This window comes from Scatophagus argus, chromosome 20 (genome assembly GCF_020382885.2).
Source record: "Scatophagus argus isolate fScaArg1 chromosome 20, fScaArg1.pri, whole genome shotgun sequence".
In the NCBI taxonomy this organism is placed as follows: Eukaryota; Metazoa; Chordata; class Actinopteri; family Scatophagidae; genus Scatophagus; species Scatophagus argus.
The window spans coordinates 5016275-5037985 of record NC_058512.1 but is presented as its reverse complement, the minus strand read 5'-3'; the positions used below and the strand labels follow the sequence as shown (position 1 = coordinate 5037985).

The 21711-nt window shown below is 42.1% G+C and overlaps 2 protein-coding genes across 7 annotated transcripts; one reads left to right on the top strand and one right to left on the bottom strand.

The window, feature by feature from the left end:
* Positions 1-5200: 5200 nt before the first annotated feature.
* LOC124051542 (interleukin-31 receptor subunit alpha) lies at positions 5201-12413 on the top strand. Of its 3 annotated transcripts, XM_046375010.1 has the most exons (16): positions 5202-5407; positions 5588-5638; positions 6099-6155; positions 6248-6365; positions 6483-6637; positions 6748-6893; positions 7531-7672; positions 7766-7854; positions 7954-8161; positions 8389-8574; positions 8836-8967; positions 9385-9546; positions 10347-10493; positions 10593-10674; positions 10767-10848; positions 10939-12413. In XM_046375010.1, the coding sequence occupies exons 1-16, from the start codon at positions 5323-5325 to the stop codon at positions 11398-11400; spliced, it is 2304 nt and encodes a 767-aa protein (XP_046230966.1). In that variant the 5' UTR covers positions 5202-5322; the 3' UTR covers positions 11401-12413. The 3 variants fall into 3 exon arrangements, with proteins under 3 accessions (XP_046230964.1, XP_046230966.1, XP_046230967.1); XM_046375008.1 differs by having other exon boundaries at positions 5201-5407; positions 10347-10674; XM_046375011.1 differs by lacking the exons at positions 5202-5407; positions 5588-5638 and having other exon boundaries at positions 6094-6155; positions 6467-6637; positions 10347-10674.
* srek1 (splicing regulatory glutamine/lysine-rich protein 1) lies at positions 12168-21119 on the bottom strand. Of its 4 annotated transcripts, none has more exons than XM_046375015.1 (11): positions 20857-21119; positions 20573-20706; positions 18321-18436; positions 18094-18240; positions 17623-17801; positions 17318-17448; positions 17106-17220; positions 16869-16973; positions 16475-16546; positions 16169-16283; positions 12168-15218 (listed from the first exon to the last, which is right to left on the bottom strand). In XM_046375015.1, the coding sequence occupies exons 1-11, from the start codon at positions 20982-20984 to the stop codon at positions 15060-15062; spliced, it is 1401 nt and encodes a 466-aa protein (XP_046230971.1). In that variant the 5' UTR covers positions 20985-21119; the 3' UTR covers positions 12168-15059. The 4 variants fall into 4 exon arrangements, with proteins under 4 accessions (XP_046230971.1, XP_046230972.1, XP_046230974.1 ...); XM_046375016.1 differs by lacking the exon at positions 20857-21119 and adding an exon at positions 18798-19907; XM_046375018.1 differs by lacking the exons at positions 20573-20706; positions 20857-21119 and adding exons at positions 18798-18925; positions 19423-20515.
* Between the last annotated feature and the right edge of the window lie 592 nt (positions 21120-21711).

The window sequence follows — 21711 nt, the reverse complement described above, 5'->3', positions numbered from 1 at the left end:
ACTGTCCCCGACAACATCTGCAAACATCTGTTTTCCTGCTGCGTGGATGAGATCCTGCACAAACTGAGATTTGGGGATTGTAGCTGACTTCAGATAGATAGAAATAAAAATAATAAAATATACTAAATAAACTAACATATGTTACATAAAGTACAATAGAGTGCAGAGAAAGCAGGTCGACTGACCGACTGTGTGTAAAAACCAGAGACTAAAAAGCCCCAGTGTAAACAAATGTAAACGGATTGCTGCTCAGAAAATGAGTTATAAAGTGTTATAAAGTCAGTCTGACTTGTCAGTTCCTCACAGCTGATAAGAATCTGATGAGTTAAAAGCTGTCAAAATCACCTTAAAGTAGCTGGGCTTGACCTTCACGGCTCATTTAGAATTTAAAATAGAGCGTGTTGTTATTGTTATTTAAACTTATTCCACTGATTAATATCTTGCAGGGAAAGCTGACTTACCGAAAGGCTAAACTTGCACGGGTCAAATGTCACCTGGCATTGTGTGAGACTCCCGAGGGTCACCGATCTCCTCCCACGCCTAAAACCAAAACATGTTTTATTCCCATCCAGGTGAAAGATCAAATCCAGGAAACATGAGTTAAGGAAAAGGAGAAGAAGTTGAAAACAATTACAAAAAATCTAAAACTTTCCCAAGAAAAACACAACTGGACTTGATAACTTTGATCATCCCCCGGCTTTTTTTTTATCTCGTGTCATCATCATGTCAAAACTTAAACGTGTCCAAAAACACTGACAATTTTGTTTTGGTTCTGCTGAGTGTAGCTATCAATCATAAAGAGGCGTTCGAGGAACACACGTGAAAGACAGACTCCACTGAACTCCAGGTGTGAAAGGCTCTTCTCAGTATGAGTGTTTGGACTGCTCCTGTGTTGAGTTTCATTTACGGAAACGAAACTCTCTTCTTACTAATTTCCACGCTTGTTATTGCGGATTTCATTGCTTTTCTCGAAATACACTGAGACATGACGGTCTTTGTCTCCTTTGCGGGCCGTTCCGTGTCGACACGCAGCTTCTCACGTTCCACGCACGCAGTCGGTCCACAGGGGGGCAGTGTTTGCCGATGCTGAAGGGAAAGAGGTGACAGACAGCAGCTGTGCTCTTCATGTTGCCACAAACAAACAAAAACTCCACAGGTCAGACTGCATCCGACGTCACACGTCGCATCTTGACGCGAGTTTAAACGCTTCAGGAAGTCAGAGATGAGCAAATTAATTTCTGCTACGATAAAGTTAATTTCTCACATAATGACATTTAATGGTGTTTAATATGTCCGTTAAACAACACGCTTCCAGCTGAGCTGAACACATGCAGATTTCATGTCATGCCAACATTAATTTTATTCAGTTTTACCGTTTTGATTTTTCTCTTGTATGGGGTGGATGAGTTGTGCTGGGACTTATATTGTGAAGTGTGTTTGTAGATAATATTACAGAAATTTCATTTCTGTAACAGGAAAACACAACAAATCCAGAAGATAGCCTGCACCAAAATGTTTTAATCTCTATAGAGCGGAGGCAACACACAGAACCACATGGCAGCTAGCAGTTCAGAGTTGTGCCCCACTGGTTGAGGACTTCGTCTCATTTTATACTTTCTGATGTGTCTCTGGTTCTTTGTTTGGAGCTTCAGACACTCCTTCACAGGCTGAAGGAAAAACAGATAACTGTTAGCACCCCAGTTCAGGTTTATCTCTTGTGAGATGAAGATCTCTTCCTGCCCTCTGCTTTACCCAGGATGTTATTTATAACGGGGCTGTAACAGTCAGTTCACCAGGTCATCACCTGGTCACCATAACACTACACAACTAAAGCTACAGATTGACTACATTAAGGATGAAGTAAAAGTAAACATTATGTCATTGTTGCTACAGAGCATACAAAATTTCCATCACAATAACCTGAACACATATCAGCGGGACAGAAACTATGCATGTGAATGAATGTGAGTGAATGTCTCAGTATTGCTGACTGTGTGCACCTGCAGATGGAAATTAGATCGGAGCCAAATCTGCCATAAATCACCTTTTCTCTCTTTGAAATTAAATGCATGCATGGTCCTTCTCAATAAAAAAACCCCCCCAAAAACAAAAAAACTTTGAAAGTAGCTCGTTTTCCGCAGCAGTTAACACAGAAGCCCTGCCAGTGTGCCAGTTCGCTGCTGAAATGCTTACTAAATCGCCTGCTCTCCGGTAGGAAAGTCAGTGTAAAACTAAGCCAACACTAAAGCATTCTAATCAAAGCAAAACATCATGAGAGAAACCCACATAATCTTTCAACTCGTGTAACCTGCAAGGGAGTTACAGCACATAACTGATCTCAGGGATGATAAGGGTAAAGGTGGGGAAATTTCCACAAGAGAAAAACATGAGTAGGCAGGCATTTATTTAGCGGAAATTAATTTCCTGTAAAATGCTCTTTACTAATTTTGTTAACCAACATTTGATTATCCTTTTTCGTTATCACTTCTGCTATTTTCAAAACAGGGAACAACTCCATCTGAACATCTAAGGTGGATCTGTTGTCGGCAAAAACAACAGATCCTTCTTCTTCTTCTTCTTCTTCTTCTTCTTCTTCTGCTCCAGGACTAACCGGCTGATCTTTTGACCTTGAGTCAAGCTCTCAAGCTAAAAACACGATGGTTGCAAAGCTCAGCATTAAAACAAGTTGATGACGAACTGCATTAATGATGATCTTCAGGGCTTCTAACCAAAGTCAGTAAGGCGAGAACTGAGCTTCCTGTGTGTTCACAGTGGGAGGAACACACACAACTAAAAAGCACTTTTCTCTGTTTCTTCATCTTTAAAGGTTAATAATAAATGCACTTCTGCTTACTTGTTGCTGTTGCTGTGGTTCGTGTCACTTTGCCGAATCCTCCTTCACCAGGCGAACATGAAGTCTGCTTTGATCCTCCTGCAACTCCCAAACAGCCTAACAGCCTGTCCTTACACATCAAACATGAAAACAGCCATATGTGATTACAGGAAGTACATTTCAGTTGGTAGTCATTATGAAGGTCATGTAGAAGAGGGAACTTGCGATCAGTCCCAAACTGACCGACTGACCACAGGACCTGACAACGACCGAAGCTCATGCTTTTTGTTTTACTCCATGAGCAGAAGGTCCATTTAGTTGTGGACCTTTCAGTCACATCAACATGAATTATTAATGTTCTCTGATGCTGTCAAACATCGCTTTACACCAGCAGTGTCAAGGAATCAGGTCTACGTTTTAAGAACAGCTGAGAAATACACAAAAAGTCAAACTCTCAGACAAACACTGGGTTTGTTTGTGTTTTCCTTTTTTTCTCCTCGTTTAATATTATTTATTTTGGCTGTCATGTCTTGAGCATCCTGTTTGTGCTGTGTGTTGTTTGTTTTGTTTGTTTAAATTAAAGGGAGGATGCTGAGAAAGCCTTTAAGGTCGATGGATGTGTGTCCTTATTGTTGTGCTACTAAACTAAACTTGACTCAACTAAACTTTCAGACACATTAAAAAAAGTCTGTGTATGACACGGTTTTCCATTTTAAACAAAAGTTCACTTAGCAAATTTAAAATCATTAAAATGACACCAAGTCCAAAAAAGACTAGAAACTATGAATATGCAAATATTTCACACTTCAAATGTTTAACGACTGCACAGATGTTGTCTCCTGCTGCGCTGAAAAGTCCGTCCTCGGTGTTCATGTGCCTTCTTTCCATTTTCGTACTGAAAACCTGAACAAGTGAAGTGACTGCTGAAGGATGCGTTCATTCTCAGCAGGAGGGCCTCGTTCTACGAATTCACTTTGCACTGTGATTAATTTGGGGCTTTTTCAACTGAAGGGAGAATAAATGTGTGAGTCAACAGTGGTCTCAATCACACAGAATCACACAGAAATCTATATTCTTTAACCGTCCGCTCAGAAGAGTGTTTTGCTTACTGCAACTTTGCTCAGATATCTGACCTTCACAGTTTGCATATTGATGGATGGTGGAGTTTTTGATGAGGAAGGAGGAGCAGATGCAATTTGCCGTTTTGTTCTATAAATGTCTTTGGACCAAAATCAGATGCAGGTTTTTGTTAAAGGCTGAGGAATTTTAATATATTACATTACATGATGTTTAACATGTTGGATTCCGAAAAATAAAAATTGCTAACATGCAATGCAATGCAGTTAAACCAGAATACTTGCTGTAGTTGTACAGTGGGTTTCTGATTGTCTCTGTGATGTAGTATTTTCTCAGTATTTTTGCAGCGACTGAGGTTATCCACAAACACTCAGAATAACTGTGACTGAGGACAAACACGACAGTTTGTGCTCTCACAGCAAACATTATGTTTTAATTTTACTAGAGTTTCCTAAAAAGCAGGTCCCTTCTCTGAAACAGTTCTGAGAGGCTCAACTTAGTCCACCTCTGATTCACAATGAAAGGTCAAGTCAGCACAATTTGTGACTACACTCAGTCCTTTGAAAACAACACAAGCATATAATAAGCAGTTCCTGAAATCACGGGATGTAAAGTCACCGCTCTTCATGCTTTGACTCACACTGAACAAACAGCTTGTTTTCAGGAACTGCTTGGAGAAAAGATAAACGCAATCATTCAGAGAACTGTGTGCATACGTTTGTGCTAAAGATGGCAAGTCTGGCCTGACGTTTATCTGTGAGACAGACGTCAAAAAGCTTTTTTCCGAGTGATTGTTGTTGCAGTAAACACACCCTGAACAGAGAAATTAAACCTGTTTGTTTGTTTTTTTTTATCCCATTCAGAACATGAAGCAGCGGTGCCCTGCAGCCTCTTGTGGCCCAAAGTATTACAGCAACAAGCACCTAAAAACTATTCTGACAACAACAACAACAACAACAAAAAAAGAAGCACCTGCCAAAACTTCTTTCCTCACCTGTTTCACGATGTGAGTGGGTGGGTGGGTGAGTGGGGGAAAGATTAGAAAGATTATTAGAAAGATTATCCTGACCAAACCTCCTAGAATTCATTCTGTCACTCGTCTCTTGGGGGTTTCTGTACTTAGCAGCTCTATTTGTGGAAAGAAGAAGTACAAAGAAGTTGACAGTTTTTCTGCACACTCCAGAGGACCTCTCCCCTGATCATTGTCGCTCTATGAATCTCACCAAGTGTGGCACAAACACGTCCCCGCCCTCCACGCCGAGCGTATAACTCCCCAAAATATTTCCTTCTCGTTCACTCTCTGTGAGCAGCGGCCGTGTGAGTGTGAATGGCAGCAGATTGTGGGTGTGAGATTGCCTCAGACTCACTTTGTTGGTTTCTTGGTTTCAGTCTCTCAGTGGTTCCCAGGCGTCATGGTTGACGGTGGAATTCGCTTTGACTTTTCAGTCAAAGTCAAATGTGCTTCCTATGTGAGCCATTCACATGTTTTCATCCTTGGTAAGTGGTCCAATTTTTGCTTTTCTTACCTTTCTTGGCGTCTTTATTTTTTTCCTTTGTAATTAATTAAATGCACAAATGAAATTTTGAGGCAGTATGAGGATCTGGGAACTGTTTTGTTTTATGCTGGATAAAACAACTCTTGTAACAACTCTTTAAAGCTCCGTACTGCTGTTTTAGGTCTGCTCCTTGCTTACGACACTATGTTTCCACATGTTCAAACATCTCCAGGTAGGTCGGTTTTTAGCCTGTTTTACTTGTTGTTACATTTTCCTCTTTTAATGATCACACTGCTACCCAAATGCAAGTGATTTCTTGACATTATCTGCGCTAAACAGCTCATAGTTTGGTAAATAAATAATCATATTCAGAGCCAGAGATGCTCATGATCGAGTCTCACACCTCATTCATGTTACATTACCCAGGCTGTCTCCCTGATCTCCCCGTAAACCACCTGCCATTGTGTGAACCATCACACTGTTTGCACTACCTCATTCCACTCTTTGCACTACATGTATATATATATTTTCCCTTTCTTGTAAAAATTTTATTCTTCATTTATTATTATTATTGCTATTTTGTATTTTGTATGGTGCACAGGACAGAGAAAAATCCGGAGTCAAATTCCTTGTATGGTCACACATACTTGGCAAATAAAGCTGATTCTGATTCTGATTCTGATACATTCCAGTGAACTGCAGCCCAATGAACATTTCTGCCAAATATGAGCACTGTGGGATTCGCTCAGGTAATGAAAACACGTTTGAGTCATCTTCAGATGAATCAGGTTCTGGACAGGAAAATATTTACTTTGTTTTTTGTTTTTTAATTATTTTTCAGATGGCGTCCGTGATTTAGATTGTTTCAGAAAATACAAATCACCCACAAACACCTGCGTGTGGAAACCTGGAAACCATGCATCAGAAAAGACCTCATACACTCTCATCATACGACAACAGTAAGTAGCACCAGATTTCTTCCTGCTAAGCTCCTTAGCATTAAAAAAAAAAAAAAGCAAACTTGTAATGACATTTGATGACTAACGTTTTATTTTTAAAGTCATATCTCATTCCAGAATGAGAAATTATTGCAGAGCTCACATCAACATCACCGGCTTCTCTGAGGAGATCAGATTATATGAAAAATACGACATGACCGCAGAGGTGTTTGAAAACGGTGCGTCAACAAATTGCTCAAAAGCAGTTTTCAGTGCTTCACCGAAGAACATCTGTGAGTCCATAAAAATTCATTTTAACGGGCAAGTTTCTTTGTAATTCTCTCCGTTCGATGACTAAATGTTGGACAGATCTGAATGAAGGTGAACCGCTCTTATATTTCAGTGCGATGTGGTCCTCCATATAAAGTGTCCTTCAGCCGCCACTCTGGAAGACTAGTTGTGAATGTGATCTGGCAGCAAGCGGACAAGAAGTTAATCAAGTATTACTCTGTGAGATACAAAGTACTGGGCAGCCTGCTGTGGAGTGAGGTCAGTCTTAAAAGTTTTTAATAATCACTTACAACTAAGAGAGAGCATGAGAGCATGAAAGTTAAAGTTACACTATATAGACAAAAGTATTGGGATGAAGCTGATTTTCAGGGGTTGGGCTTGGCCCCTGACTGTCTGTGGCAGCAGTTTGGGGAAGACCTTTTTCTGTTCCAGCATGACTGTGCCCCAGTGCACAAAGCAAAGCTCCATAAAGACATGGTTGGATGAGTTTGGTGTGGAAGAACTTGACTGGCCCACACAGTGGAGTCCTGACCTCAACCCCATCCAACACCTTTGGGATGAACTGGAACGGAGATTGTGAGCCAGGCCTTTTGGTCCAACATCAGTGTCTGACCTCACAAATGCTCCCACAGAAACACTCCAACATGTTGTGGAAAGCCTTTTGAGAAGATGAGAAGAGTGGAAGCTGTTAGAGCTGCAAAGCTGTCGATGTATTTGGAATACGATGTCATTAAAGACCTTGCTGGTGTGATGGTCACCTGTCCCAATACTTTTGTCCATATGTGGAATAACATATGGACACACCTTTAGTCACATCCTTCTCCAGTTTAGTGTTTCGCTCCAGTTTAGTATCTAACTGAACGAATGTTTTGAGAATTTTTTATGTTGCTCACAGGCACCCGTACAGTCACAAAATGGAGAGAAATGTACAGTGGAGAACCTGAACTCCTCACTGGTCTACGCTGTACAGATACAGTGTGTCAGGGATGAGAAATGCTCACAGTGCTTATGGAGTGAGGCTCACACTGTCCCACCAGGTCGGCTCTCTGCCTTTATGTTTCTATAAACTAAATACAGCAACTGCCATAACACAAATACTCCTACTTATCATGCATTTATCTTACTTTCAGAACTGAAAACGCAGCCTGTCATTGTCAACCTTGAAGACACTGACATCGCGGACAGAAAAGGCAGCCGGCTGCTTACTTTAACTTGGAAGGTAGATTTTGTTTTTTATTTCCTCAAATAAAGCAGGATGTATTTCCCTGCTTCTGTGTTGCCATAACTGGTATGAATAAATGACCGCTTTCTCTGTTAGTTTTCGGACAAAGAGCTGCATGATGGCTACAACGTGACCGTGGGCAAAGCATCAGGAGAGGCCCCACTGGAGCAGATGATCCCCACTCAGCCTGAGATCAAATTGATTCTCTCTTATTCAGCATATTATCTCCAAATCAGTGCTTTCAACAACGCTAGCACCTCCCCAACTGTGAGTCAGATGATTCCACCGCGAGGAAGCAGATCCGGTGCGTACTCACTGCACATTTGAAAACTGTTTTTAAATCAGACCAAACGTTCACTAACGTCTAACTCTTTCAGTTTCTGAAAAGCTGTCACGCTCACATGCAAAAACATATCAACTTATTTTCCTACATCCACATTTTCCAGTCTGATTTAGTCTGGTTGTTTTTGTAAATGGACTCCTCATATATTTTTAAAGGTTTTTAAAACGGTGATGAACTTGTTCCCACAGGTATGGCAGACGGCCAGCTGAACGTGACGGTTCACAGCAACACGTCTTTTACGATCTACTGGGAGGACAATCTGATCATAAATTATGTCTGCTACTCTGTAGAGTGGACGAACGAGGGACACAAAGCAGCGTACATGTCATTTTATCAGAATGAAAACAACTACCGGAACTTGTCTCCTTTACCAGGTGTGCAGATATTCACAAATTTTGGCTGTTAGTAATTTGTTTTGTTAGGTAAAGTTCAGAAAAATAAGTTTATCTGATGCTGAGATTATGTTCTGTGGCATTCATTAAAAATGTTTCCTAATTACACTGACACAACAAAACACAGATCAGATGGCAACGTGTTCCCTGCAAAACAATTTCGGTAACGCGTGGTTGACGTCAGTGTGTGATGAAATATATGAACCCTGCTTATAATCTGCTTGAATATTTTAAATAACCCAGAGCCTTTGGAGCCTTATAAGAGATACAGCATCACTCTGCATAAGCGACCAAACAAGGAAACCTGCAACATGAAGCACATCAACAACAGCGAGAGCACCTACGGGGGTACTCAGTTCTATTTCATGGAAGGATGTAAGTCAAAGGCCCACTTCCACCTCCAGTATTCACTATATGTGTTTCACTGTACAAACCTACTGGAACAAACGAGACTAACAGGCTGTCAGCTCTTGGGGCTGGAGAGACAAACAAAGTTTGGGGAAAGTAGTCACCAAAAAGTTCACAAGGACCAGAAATACCTGCTGGTGGTGCTACAAGGGAGGCTAAGAGATCGCTGGTTAGAGGAAAGTCATAAAGATTTATGGTGATCATGAATGTGTGTACAAAATGTTCTGGCAATTCTTCCAACAGTTGCTGAGACGTTTCAGTTTGGATCCCAAGAGCTAGACTGCCAGCAAGGCTTAAAATATCACATATAACAGAGCAGCACTGCCAGTTTCTTCTTATCCTGCCCACAACAAAGTCTGACTTGTTGATGTTATGCTCCCGAAGCCCCCATCAGCGCTCCTGCAGACATCGACAGCTACAACGTGACGCTGAATTCAGCGGCGCTCAAGTGGTCGTCCATCCCAGAGGAGGACATCAGAGGTTTCCTGCTGGGTTACCTAATTCACTACACCGAGTACCACCACACGGGGACCAGCACAGAGAGAAGTAAGCATTACCCCCCTTGAGCTCGGTCACTAGTCACTCATAGAACTTCTATACAAGTCCAGATAAAAATGCATGAACGAGTCTCTGTCGTGCCTCGGGTTAGTATTTGCCAGAAGGAACTGGAACTGGACTTGTGAATTCAAATGAGTTTATTTGCAGAGAAACTGAACATACCAGAACAGCAAGACATTTATATCCCCTTGTCTCCAGCCTCTTACCCTATCTAACCGCTTCTTATCTAACTTTTCCTGTTCTTTACACCCTTCTGCCAGAAACCCATCCTGCTGAATTCCTCTCTCTGCTTTCTGGAGTCCTTTGCTTATGACATAGTTTGTCTGAACTGCAACTGCTCCCTGTTACAAAATGCATTCACCTTCACATTCATGAGACATTTTCGCCATACTGTGACAGCGTCTATAAATGGATTATTTGACATGGACTTCCTGCCCTAAAACTTGTACAGACTTTACTGGTAAAACAAGAATTAGCAGTTGATCTAAGGATGTTTGTAGATTAGAGAACAGTGTGGCTGACACAGCTGTGACATTTGAGCCCCCCACACACGATTTTCTGTTTGGGGCTGGTTTGTCACCGTTGGTTGAGCTGTTAGGCCAATTCCTACTGTGACAGTTGACATTACAGCTAATGTAATGGACTTGACAAGTGGTGTGACAAAAGCAGTAATCAGTATACTGCTTTCAGTCAAACAGGTGATGACATCTGCAGAATCATTTTCCACGCGAGCCTTCAGTCGGCTCTGTGAGGCTGCACTTATGCAAACTGTCGCTCTCTGATTGCAGATGTTACGGTGGGTCCAGTGTTAAACAGCTATGAACTTGCAGAACTGGAAAGTGGCACTATGTACGAAGTGCGCGTATCAGGTGTCACCCGGGCTGGAGAAGGAGTACGCAGCAAAGCAAGCGTCTTTACCACGAAGCAACATCCAGGTTATATCAAACAGCTTTTTGGATTTGTGATACTTACATTTGCGTCAGATTTCATCCTCAGTTATTCAGTACTTTTATATCCTTTTTTTCTATCCACAGGAAGTTCTAATTTCAGAGGTGTCATCGCAGTCTTGGCAGTTGCAGCCAGCGTTTTGATATTTGGATTTCCGCTGTTAAAAAGGTACAGCACTGTCTTAGATGTATGTCGAGTGAGCTGTCCCTAACTTTTAACATTTATAAATAACCACCCATTCTACTTTTTACTCTACTTAGAGCAAAAGTCATTCTGTGGCCCAGCATACCTAACCCCGGAAACAGCAATGCAATGCAGAAAATAGAAAGGCCATGTGAACTGGTGAGTCTCTGTTGCCGCCTTTCTGAGGACATGCAGAATACAGCAAGCTTCCCACCGCTGCAAGTAAAATAATGCATGTACTTCACTCAGGAACTACTGGAGTCCATCAACACTCTGAGGGTGGAAGAATGGGATACCAACAGTCTTCAGATCATTGAGAAAGAAGACGCCATCCCTGCTAGCACATTAGCATCAGAGCGACTGCTGCTCCACGCCTCAGAGGACGAGGGAGACTCAGCAGACATGACTTGTGACTGGATGCAGGGGGACGCAGAGGACGCAGATGAGGACATCCTAGCTGACACCACCTCAGAGACATTCTCAGGCATCCAACAGACAGATCTCCAGACTTCTTCTTTTGCCTTTCCAAGCGGATATACGACAATGGAAATGTTTCAGCAGGTGATGCCTGCAAATACACCAGTTACTCCAGAGAGCAAACCAGAGGAGCCAAACTCGACTGTGGGGAAATCCGGACTGGACTATATCAGGCAATTTAGTAACAGCCCGGTTTTGGACAATGAGGATACGTTTAGAAATACAGGATCATAAAGACTAACCAACTGAGTTCTCTATGGCAGTCCTGAGGAGGACAATGAGGGGCTGCTTTAGTGTTTGCTGCTTGTTGCAGGTCAACAGTGTGGACATATTTTGTCTTAAATAGTCAATAGCAATACTACAGGAGCGTTTAGCTCTATTGTTGAAATGAACCACGTAGAATATCACATTTACAGACAGCTGGCCCCTCTCCCTACCATACATACGTGTACAGCATGATGTATGTGTACTGACTGACCAGGTACATACATCATACATTACTTGATCTTTTCTCCACTCCTAAACCTGAATACCTCATGATGAAAACACGATTGAAAATCTTGTCCATTTGCAGGCCGTGACTGGTCCCTGAATGACTTGAATTTGACCCCGAGGGGGGACATGAACTTATGGGCCAAAAAATGTGAGGGCAAGAATCATTTTTAACAGCGGACACTTTGACTTATCACACTAGAAAGACAACAGAGGTTACTAATGATGAGCCATCATTAATTTCTCTTTTTACACATGCTATTTCCTATGGTAATATGTCAAAATGTCTGGACCAACAGACCAACATCACCATCCCTGGAGCCAAACCACCAGTCTGGCTAAAGAAATAAAGTACAGGTTAGCACTGGAGTCCACAGTCCAAACGACCCAAATCAGGACAGCAAAAGCTGTAATCAAAGTGGACAATATGCCATTCAATGTGAATTTCCCCAGTGTGGGACTAATAAAGGCCCATCTTATCTTTAACAAGTCAGTCAGTAAATCAAAAATGAATGAATGAACTGTTTATTGAGTGTTTTTGAAAACAGATCAAATGCAACATTAGACTCAAACTGAGGAGAATCACATAACACATACATCCAAGCTCTTGAGGAAACAGTGTTACCAAACCTTTACATCAAGTCCCAAATACAGACAAGAAGCACCCAATCCGCCAGGAGCAAACCGTGAGTCGTTTTCTACAGTATACAGCGTACACGGTGGATATAAAAAATAAAGTTCTTCACATACTGTCAGTTGTGTTGGAAATGCTTTTTGCTTAGCTTTATCACGACTTCGGACTGAGGACTTGTGTATGTTTTTTAAAGAATAATAATAAAAAAAAAAACAGAAAAGAAGAAAAAAAAAACAATAATTACAATCAAATTAGGTTTGTAAAAGCCATAAAAGTGGAATTTGGCGAAGACATTCATCAAGTCTTTAAGCCTCCTTTTAAAAAGGTAACAAGCTCTCACAGAAACTTCCAAACTCTCAATCTGGGGACGTTCGGGTTTGCACACAAACAAACATTTTTTTGACACAATTGCAATACTGCAAACCAAAAATGACAGAAAGAAATTACAAACAAATCCACAAAAGTCCCATCAATATTCAGTCTACTCTGCTTTTAATTACTAAGACAACTGACAAAACTTAAATATAACATCTCATTAGTTTTAGCTGTTAAACATGATTAGCAATAGGTTGCACCTGTCAGTAAGTCTCCATATTTTATTGGAATATTTTGTACAAACTTAGTCTAGGCACTTTTTGACCCTTCTGTGCTTGCAAGCAGTCTGTTGACGCTGTGAGCTCTGTTTGCATCTCCCTTTTACTTGAGCAGTACGAGCTGACAGACTTGAGATTATTTTTACAGTACAGGCCTGTGTTGTATCTAAAAAAAAAAACAAAAAACAACCCAGTAAATAGTTTTATCTCACAGCGACAACAGGAAAACCAAGCAAGTAAATCTACACCCATAAACCAAAAACAGGAAGTAAAAGAATGTAGGCATGTTGGCCAAATGAGAAACATCTTTTTTCTTAAGGTAAAACACATTAGCAACAGGTTCACAGAATTAATACAGTATGATTTTGTATTCTCTTAATTACAGCACAAGTCATAAAATGAACACTGCACATTTCGCAGGACGCTGCAGCTGCCCGATGGTGGAGAAAAATGGTGTAAAACAGGGAACAAAGGACACTTCACAGACCTGGTAGTTCAAATCTTTACCCTTTAACACCACACAAAGGGCAAATGAGCATTTCAGCATCAGCAGACATTCTGGGGTTTTTTCTGCTTTTCTTTCATCCACACGCTGAGAGGGACCCTCGTACACGTTCTTTGACCAAGAAACATGTATTAAACATGTAACGTGGCTTTTCTCTGAGCCACAAAAGCAAACAGAATATGGGAAGTTGCTGTCAGAGACCACAGCAGCGGAGGAAAAACAGTTACAGCCCTGAAGTTTAATTTTACATCAACTGGACCTGCAATAGCATTTCTCCTAGTTAACGCAAGTATTTTATTGAAGTGTTAAAGCTGGTAAGTGTCCTGCTATGATTCGCATTTCCTTAGCTTTTGTTTTATTTTGGTGTGTTAGTGAGCAGCAAATGTTAAACCAAGAGACAAAAGCTGACATGCTTGGATTCTGCTCTGTGGGTGTTTTTTATGTACCGATGCAAAACACAGTACTAACCATCTCAGTGTCCGCTCAACACCTGTCGAGACCAAACATCACTTAAAAACAACTTCGGCTGTTCATACTTGGCTCACTTAACACTAAAGCTGAAGGTACTTAATCATCAACAGCCACACACAGCTGGGTGTAGATGAACGTGAGGATTTACTGGAGTAATTTAGCTCAGAATTTTGTATTAAATGGTGCTTGAGGAAGCGTGGGAATTTGAAATGTGCTGCAGTCCAGAGTAGGCACCAGCTGAAGTCTCTTTTGGTGGTTTTAAATGCCAGCTTTTCAATTTGCTTATTTTTCTGGGTCAACCCCCCCCCCCCTTTGTGCAGCGTTGACTCATCTGGGAACCCTGAGTTCCTACTGAGTCTCACCAAACGCAGGCAGCAGTAAAGCTGGAAATCTTAAAATGTTTCCGCCAAACTGAAAGCTTTGCAGTTCCAATTTCACAAATAAATGAAGCATAATCTACATAAACGTTTTATTACAGTTAATGCAGACTGCAGCTGCATGTTTTTAATTTGCAATATTTGGATAAAAACATTTTTTAAGGAAATGGCATAAATACTACAGTACGACTTAAATACTTGTATTTTTTGAGACATAAAAGACATTATGGAGGAGATGGCACTGGACGAATGGAGAGAAAGTTTCTTTTCTTCAGGTAATGTCCATGGGACAAAGCTACGATCGAAAGCTCGCTTCAGATGGCTGGAGAAACAAGTACAAGGAGTCTCAAGAGCTCTGCAGCCGCTTCGGGCTTCTGGTCTACGTGGCTACAGTTTTAGTATCTATACAGAAAGGATAATATGAACTGAGTTCAATACATCCACAAGCTTGTTAGGTAAGCTTCAATTGTCCAGTTATTGTACAGGTGTTGGCCCAACTTTTGAGCCTGTAGTATTTAGTGCAGGTTTATTATATCACATTATATCAAGTCCCAAACTATGCAGCTAAACAGGAAAATTGGGGCTTTTATCTGCTCTGCTCACTTGGCCTTTAGGTGGGCTGCTGAGTTGAATTACAGGATTGATGCGTTGCTAAGAACGTACATTAAAAATCAGGTCGTACACAACAAACAAAAGGGGGGGGGGGGGGGGGGGGGGCGCGCTGTTGTAAATGGTTATCGGGTGTTTGTGGATGTATACGCACGTGACGGACACTGAGATCGTTTGATGGATCAAGGTGGGTTTCCACGGTGTTGTAACAGTCACTTGGTGCCCACAGACACGTCCTCCTCGTTGTGAGTCTTGTAACTGCCGTTGTGCTGGCCGCGGGGCGACGACATCATGTCCTCGCTGAGCGTGACCGAGTCCTCTCTGTCACTTTCGTAGTCGTCCTTTTCCTCTCGGTCAAAGTCCCTTTCCGACTGAAATTTGAATTAAATGTGGAATTCATCAAAAAATATCAGCGCTCTGGAACTACTGATGAGGTGGCAGAGAAGTACTCAACAATACAACGGATGGCAATCGGATGTGTGGACAAAAATGAATGGACACTTCATCCCCAAAGGGAAAGTGCGATGTTCCAGCTGCCACACGAAAACAACGACATAAGGACACTCTGAGGATATAAAGCTGTACCGGAATCAGGTATTTTCAACTTGAGAGTTGCCAAATACTTTTTGGCAGGTGTCTCAGACAACTGGGAAAGTTTTACTGGAACTACTGCATTGTGGGGAAAATAACTGCTGGGGACACACTGGTCACACGGACACACCACAAAGCAACTGTTCAACAAGTCCACAAGGGATGAGATTCTGCTCTTAACAAAATACACTCTGGGCGTATCTTGGGTGTTGAGTGTCACTTCAGACAGCTGTGAAGTTAAGAACGTGACAAGACTGCAGAGACTGCAGTGCGGCATTTTGTAAGACTGCAGTGGTTTCTGAGAACATTTGCTCAGGTTTTGTTGTAAATGTTCTGATTCTTATCGACAGGAAAGATGATGCGAGATAAGTTTAAAATGTGTCACCTTTTCTCTCTCAGCTATCGGCTCAGTGTGAGGTTTCGAATGTAGGTTATCTCGTGGTGTGACACGTGAGTTGGTGAGAAGTTAAAATATTCATCAAAGAAACAGGGTTATTACAATCAGTAATATCCACCATAAGAAAGACACAAAGATTTAGTTTCAAGATCAAGAAGAAGAGCTGATGCGAGTTGGTTTAAAGCTACACGTGTCACACTTGTCGTAGTGCTGTCATTTAGTATTTACAGTTCCTTCCTGTTCAACCAGAAGAAACTGATGAGAAGATTGTGGTGCCTGCGAGCATCTGCGCAGGTCAGTATTATTTCACCAATGAAGTTTGAGCGTCATTACCTTCACCGGCTTGGCCTTGCTCTTTATCCGGTCCTCATCTTTTCGGCTCCTCTTTCTGGATGTGGAGCGGTCCCTTCTGTCCCTGCTGCGCTCCCTCCTCTTTTCTTTCTTACCTCTGGAAAAAGCCAAATCAGCGAATTAGCAAAACAAAAAAACATTCACAAACGTGCAGACACAAAATCACTGAGACATATTAGGCACACACAGTTGTGAATCAACCGAGAACATAAGAAAGATGTTGGACAACCATAAGTACATCTAAAACATCTCACACTAGTTTGGGAGGACGAGACGGGATGAATTTACCTTTTTGGTGAGGGGGATCTGGCTTTCCTCCGAGGAGTCCTGGAGCAATCCCTACTCCTCCTTCTGTGGCCCCTGATTACAACACGTTAACCAGATTAAGTAAGATTTGCCAGAGACAAAAGCGGCAGTGTGTACGTAAATTCACAGATGCGTTACAGCTAAAGCACCTTGTTGTAGGGTAAGGTTTAGAAAACAATAAGGAGACAAATTCAGGTGCTAACTAGACTCAGAAAACACCTGATGATTCTTACAGTCAAGGACAGGGATGACTGTCCTGAATCATTCCAGCACTGCAATATCTTTAATTAAACTACAGCTGCACATCCAGCCGAGCTCCAGTCACTGATCAGCATTTGTAGATTAATGTCTTGTGTGTTGTTTCTTCCTGACATACCTTGAGCGACTTCGACTGTGTCTCCTGTCTCTGGAGCGAGAGCGCCTTTTGTGGCCACCTCGGGAACTGCGAGAGTCACTACTCGGCCACGACCTCTGTGTCGCTCTGCGCCAACGGGAGGAGAAAAGAAAACAAAAAAACAAAGTCAGGCACTGGACACAATCATATTGTCATTGTCATATTGATCATATGATCACAGCGAGTGAAATCTAAAAGTCCTGAGTATCAGTTGGGTACCTGTGTTTCGACCGGGACCTTTTCCTGTGTGATCTTGAGTGTGATTGAGAACGAGACTGCGAGCGTGAACGCCGAGACCTTCTCGATCGACTGGAGGAACGCTTCTTTGTGTCCGCTTGAGGGAGAGGAGCATTTTCAGTATCGGAACACAACACAGCTTCTTTATTCTAATACTGAAACCTTGATACGTGAAGCAAATCAAGACAATGTACCAGGCTCGATAGCAGCAGCAATGGTAGACTGGGCTTCCCTCACCCTCTTCATGACACTTTCTAGTTCCTTAGCAGCAGCCTGTGGCGTCAGCTCTGGTGGTTTTACTATGGCATTGTTGGAATGATTAACCCTGTAAGACAAAACATCCACTTGTATTATGTGCTCAAAACTGCATCAGTGATCACAACATGTCATTGACGAGACATTTGCCTTTGAGATTTTGATTTGAGTAAAATTAATGGGATATCTCGAGAATTTCTGCTGCTTGACTGTAAAACAATCTTTTAACAAAAACAATACGTACTTCAGGGGCCTGTCTCCGAACATGACGCCATTGAAGGTCAGGGCTCTGGCGACGGACTCCTGCTCGACAAACTCTACGAAGGCGAAACGTGTCGGCTGAGTCTCGTCTCCAGCCATTCGCACAAACTTTACGTCTCCCACCTGCTTGAAGAACTCCAACAGCTGATCAGCGGTGGTCGTCTGCCGAGAGACAATAATGTTTATGATTGCTGCAAATCCATCAAACAGAGCCAAGCCAACAATGAACAGATCCCACTAACAAGCACCACCTGATGTAGGTTATTCCTCCTCCCCCTCCCGTGCTATGAAGCTCCACTGTCGTTGGACATCATTTAAAAAAAAGCACCAGTGAGCCACATTGCAGCACTGGGTAACAGGTGCAACAGTGAACATGGGCCCTGTTACACACAGCACCGTGCTGCTGTACACACCCACTAGGTTAGGTGTGAACACAGATTTGACCTTAGGTTACCTGTGAGTTCAAGTTGCCAACATAGACGGTCCTTCTGATTTCATCGATTTTTGAGGGATCCACATTTCCCATGAGGGGGGGCTGGGAGTGCAGTGATGCTGTTGGGTCCAGGCCAGCTGACATCCGATTCACTAAGGGGAGGTTCAGCTGCAGGCGTGAAAAAACACACAGGTTTTACTTAGAGGCGGACAAGGTAACAAGAGCGCTACAGGTGACTGATGACTCACATTCTGAAGTGGGGTCGGTGCAGGAATTGGAAGCAGCCCCCCACCAGGAATCAGACTGGGTACTGGGGTGGTAGGTGCCAAAAGTGACAAGGCCTTGGCTTCCTCTGGGATTTTCCCTGCAGGACAGAAGCAGATATTAGTGAAGGCAATAGAGGGACTCTTATCTCTGTCTCCTCTATGTCTGCACAATTAGCCCACTGTATTCTAGAGAGAAAGAGAGCAGAGACCTCCCCATACAGCCTACAAGTTTTCTACTGTCTACTCATGGTAAACTGGAGACCGAGCAGCCTTACTTTGTTTTTTTTTTAATTAAATTATTCTTCTCTGTCAGTATGAATTATTATGGAAAAAAAAAAATCTTAACTTTTTCACAAACAAAAGAAGACTGATTTTGTCCTGGGTCTCTTTTCATAGATCACAAAAAAAGAAAAAAAAAACAATGCAGAGAATGAGTCAACACTTTGATGCATGGGTCACCTGTACTGGAAACATATTGGTCATGAACCATACGATATCAAGCATGGGCGCTTTTCCGTGGGGGGGGGGCGATCGTTTCGCAGTGTTGGAAAGGTGTGCAACACAAGACAACCCCAATGGCTGCATCACTAATAGCACACAGGACATCAGATACAGAAAAGAACAACAATTTTAAGAACTGTAGGAAATGTTAGCCAAGACTTAGCTATAAAAACAACCAATTAGGAATTTTGCTCATTCCACTCTGGATTAAAATCTGCTGCTTCAATTTCTGAAGAAGAGGGCTATATAAAGCCTATTAAGAGACAAAATAACTACAAATTCAGTTCTTTACAGCTGGAGGCACTGAGCATGAAAAAAGTTCTTCTAGTGCTAGGAAATGAACTTCAAAACAAATAGCGACGCAAAGAATTAATGCATGTACCCAAATTTCAGGGCTAAAAGAGAGAGTGACGTTGAATGGAGGAGGTCTGTTGTTGATAAATACTAAACATCCATAGCAGAGCTGCAATGTAGCAAAGTGAGGGAATACTCCTAAGACATTACAGCACAGGTGAAAAGTGCAAACAGAATTTTAAAAAATTCTGCCATCAAATGATGTAAAGTTTTTATGACTGGGTCTCACTTTTATCATGTCTAATCATAAGTCAACGTGAGTAGGTGACAAGAGAGTAAAGTGTTAGTGATCCTCCTAGTATCCCATGTGTGATACACATCCCACCGGTATGCCGTAGCAACCTGGACAGAATTCAATCACACACAAGCTGCAGCTGTAGCAGAAAAGAGAGAGGGGGGGTGGGGGTTGGACAATAATCAAAACAACAAACCAAAATAACAAATATAAACACAACGCTAGAGATAAGCAATACTGTAGTTTCTAGATAAAGACAGTAGAAAGTGGACAACATGGGAAAGTATGAAAGGAAACAAACCAAAAGAAAAGAAAAATAAATAAAAAGAGACAAGGTGTCCATCTTGGAAGGTTCAGCGGGCTATTCTCCTGGTCACATTCCCCCATGAAGGCTGCGTTGGCCCGATCGGGGATAGTGGCTTGGAAAACAATGCCTGACTCAGGCTAGTGTAGTGTAACAGCTGGGCCAGGCTAGTCATCTGATATGCACACATAATCACACAGAAAAAACATACAAAACCAAATTAATAAACTCAGTAGCCATCCAGCACCAAGTCACGTTGGACAAACAGCATCAAGTTAGAGGTGATATCATTGTTGACTGTACACAAAGGGAACAACAGTGGCACCAAAAGGGTGGGAAATTTAAAGAAAAGGAGCACCAAAATGAAAGAGAGAGAAAAGGGGATTAAGTTAGCTGTGATGCCATGGATTTATTTTGCAATTTCCATGAAACTAGTAACATTAATGACAGTTTCTTCTGGAAAGTACACAAGCTATTTGTTCCTGATAATCCAGAGTTAACCCAAAATAGTGCCGTGATGCTTAAAAAATATTCAACTTAACTCTTATGTGATCTGTAGAAACCAACCTTGTGACAACCCACAGAAAACTTGGCTGGGTGCAAAGGGAAATTAGCTAAATGGGGTTTTATTGATACAACGAGTCACCTGTACCTCAGTTCAGAACTAGCCAACTTTCCAATTTTCCATATATAGATATATATATAAAAAAAAAAGCAGAATACAACCAAAACACCAGACGGTTGGATTCAATGGGAAGAGACCATAGCAAGTCCACAGAGACAACCTAGACATGTTATTTTATTTTTTTCCCCTCTTTGAACGAATCGGTTTGTACTCACCTTCCGCACATGGGACTACTATCAAAGCTCTGTCAACGAAAACAGTATTAGTGAGATGTTGCGCCACACCAACACTGGAGGGATCTCGGTACTTAATATAACACACTTTGGACGAGAATGACAGAGGGGCATTGCTGTGAAAGGAAGGAAAGACAAACAGGAAAGGGTGGGTTAGTTATTTATTACCCCATTACTTCTTTAATTTAACGTTTATGTGGACCGTAAGACAGGCCGCAGATCCGCGGTGTTGTCTAGCGAGCCATGCCGGGGTGGGTTGCTCTTACTCGGGCGGGTAGAGCCGCAGCTCCTCGATGTCTCCCAGGAAACCGAACAGAGTGCGCATCTGCTCGCTGCTCACGGACGAGGACAGGTTGGTCACCTGGACGACAGCAGTCCCTGGTATCCCGCTCATTGTTCAAACTGATAAATGCGTCAACAATCTTTAATTTTGGTACAATATTTATTGATCTTATCACCCTGCTCGATTTAATACACAATACATCCAGGCGGCTGGGCCGAGCAAGAAGTTGCGCTGGCTTCCGGTTGACAATGGACTTTGAGGTGCACTACCGCCCCCTACTGTTGCGGACAGCACATTACTACACAGAGCACCAAGTATGGCAAATGAATCCGATCCGACTCAAACCTACTGAAACCCATCAGCCAGTACAAAGTTTTAATATTGTCGCTGTTTGCAGTCCTGTCCTGTATGAGATATGACACATTTAAATTGCTTACCCTCCCGCCGATGACGTTTGTCATCTACAACAACAATTAAGCATTAGTTTTGGCTTCCAAGACCAGCAAAATTTATGCTTCCCCATACACAATAAAACTAATGATCATTGCACTCAAAAAATATCAGAAGTGTGAAAACTGGAGGAAAAAATTAGAGGCAATCTGGCCAGAGGGTGACTCCAGAGCTTCAGCCATGATACACAAAATCATTGAGTGTTTATTGTGTGCATTCACGTGTGTAAACTGGATTTGCACAAATACACATTAACATTTGCTCAACATTTCAGTGGAAAACTGGCTGCTACCATCCCCAATGCAGCCTGAACACAAGCCCAAGGCCTTGTCACAACACACAAGTTGTCCTGTGGCCTGAACTCACCACTTGTTCTGTACGTGCTGCG

What these genes read in the sequence shown, in the direction of transcription:
- LOC124051542 (XM_046375008.1), top strand. Translation starts at nt 5,323, where the DNA reads ATGGTTGACGGTGGAATTCGCTTTGACTTTTCAGTCAAAGTCAAATGT. An exon ending in ACTCTCATCATACGACAACA is followed by an intron (nt 6,366 to 6,482) that starts GTAAGTAGCACC and finishes ATCTCATTCCAG; the next exon opens with AATGAGAAATTATTGCAGAG. An exon ending in GGCTCACACTGTCCCACCAG is followed by an intron (nt 7,673 to 7,765) that starts GTCGGCTCTCTG and finishes TCTTACTTTCAG; the next exon opens with AACTGAAAACGCAGCCTGTC.
- srek1 (XM_046375015.1), bottom strand. Translation starts at nt 20,984, where the DNA reads ATGAGCGGGATACCAGGGACTGCTGTCGTCCAGGTGACCAACCTGTCC. An exon ending in CTGCGGCTCTACCCGCCCGA is followed by an intron (nt 20,707 to 20,856) that starts GTAAGAGCAACC and finishes TTCCTTTCACAG; the next exon opens with CAATGCCCCTCTGTCATTCT. An exon ending in CACCGACCCCACTTCAGAAT is followed by an intron (nt 18,241 to 18,320) that starts GTGAGTCATCAG and finishes TCACGCCTGCAG; the next exon opens with CTGAACCTCCCCTTAGTGAA.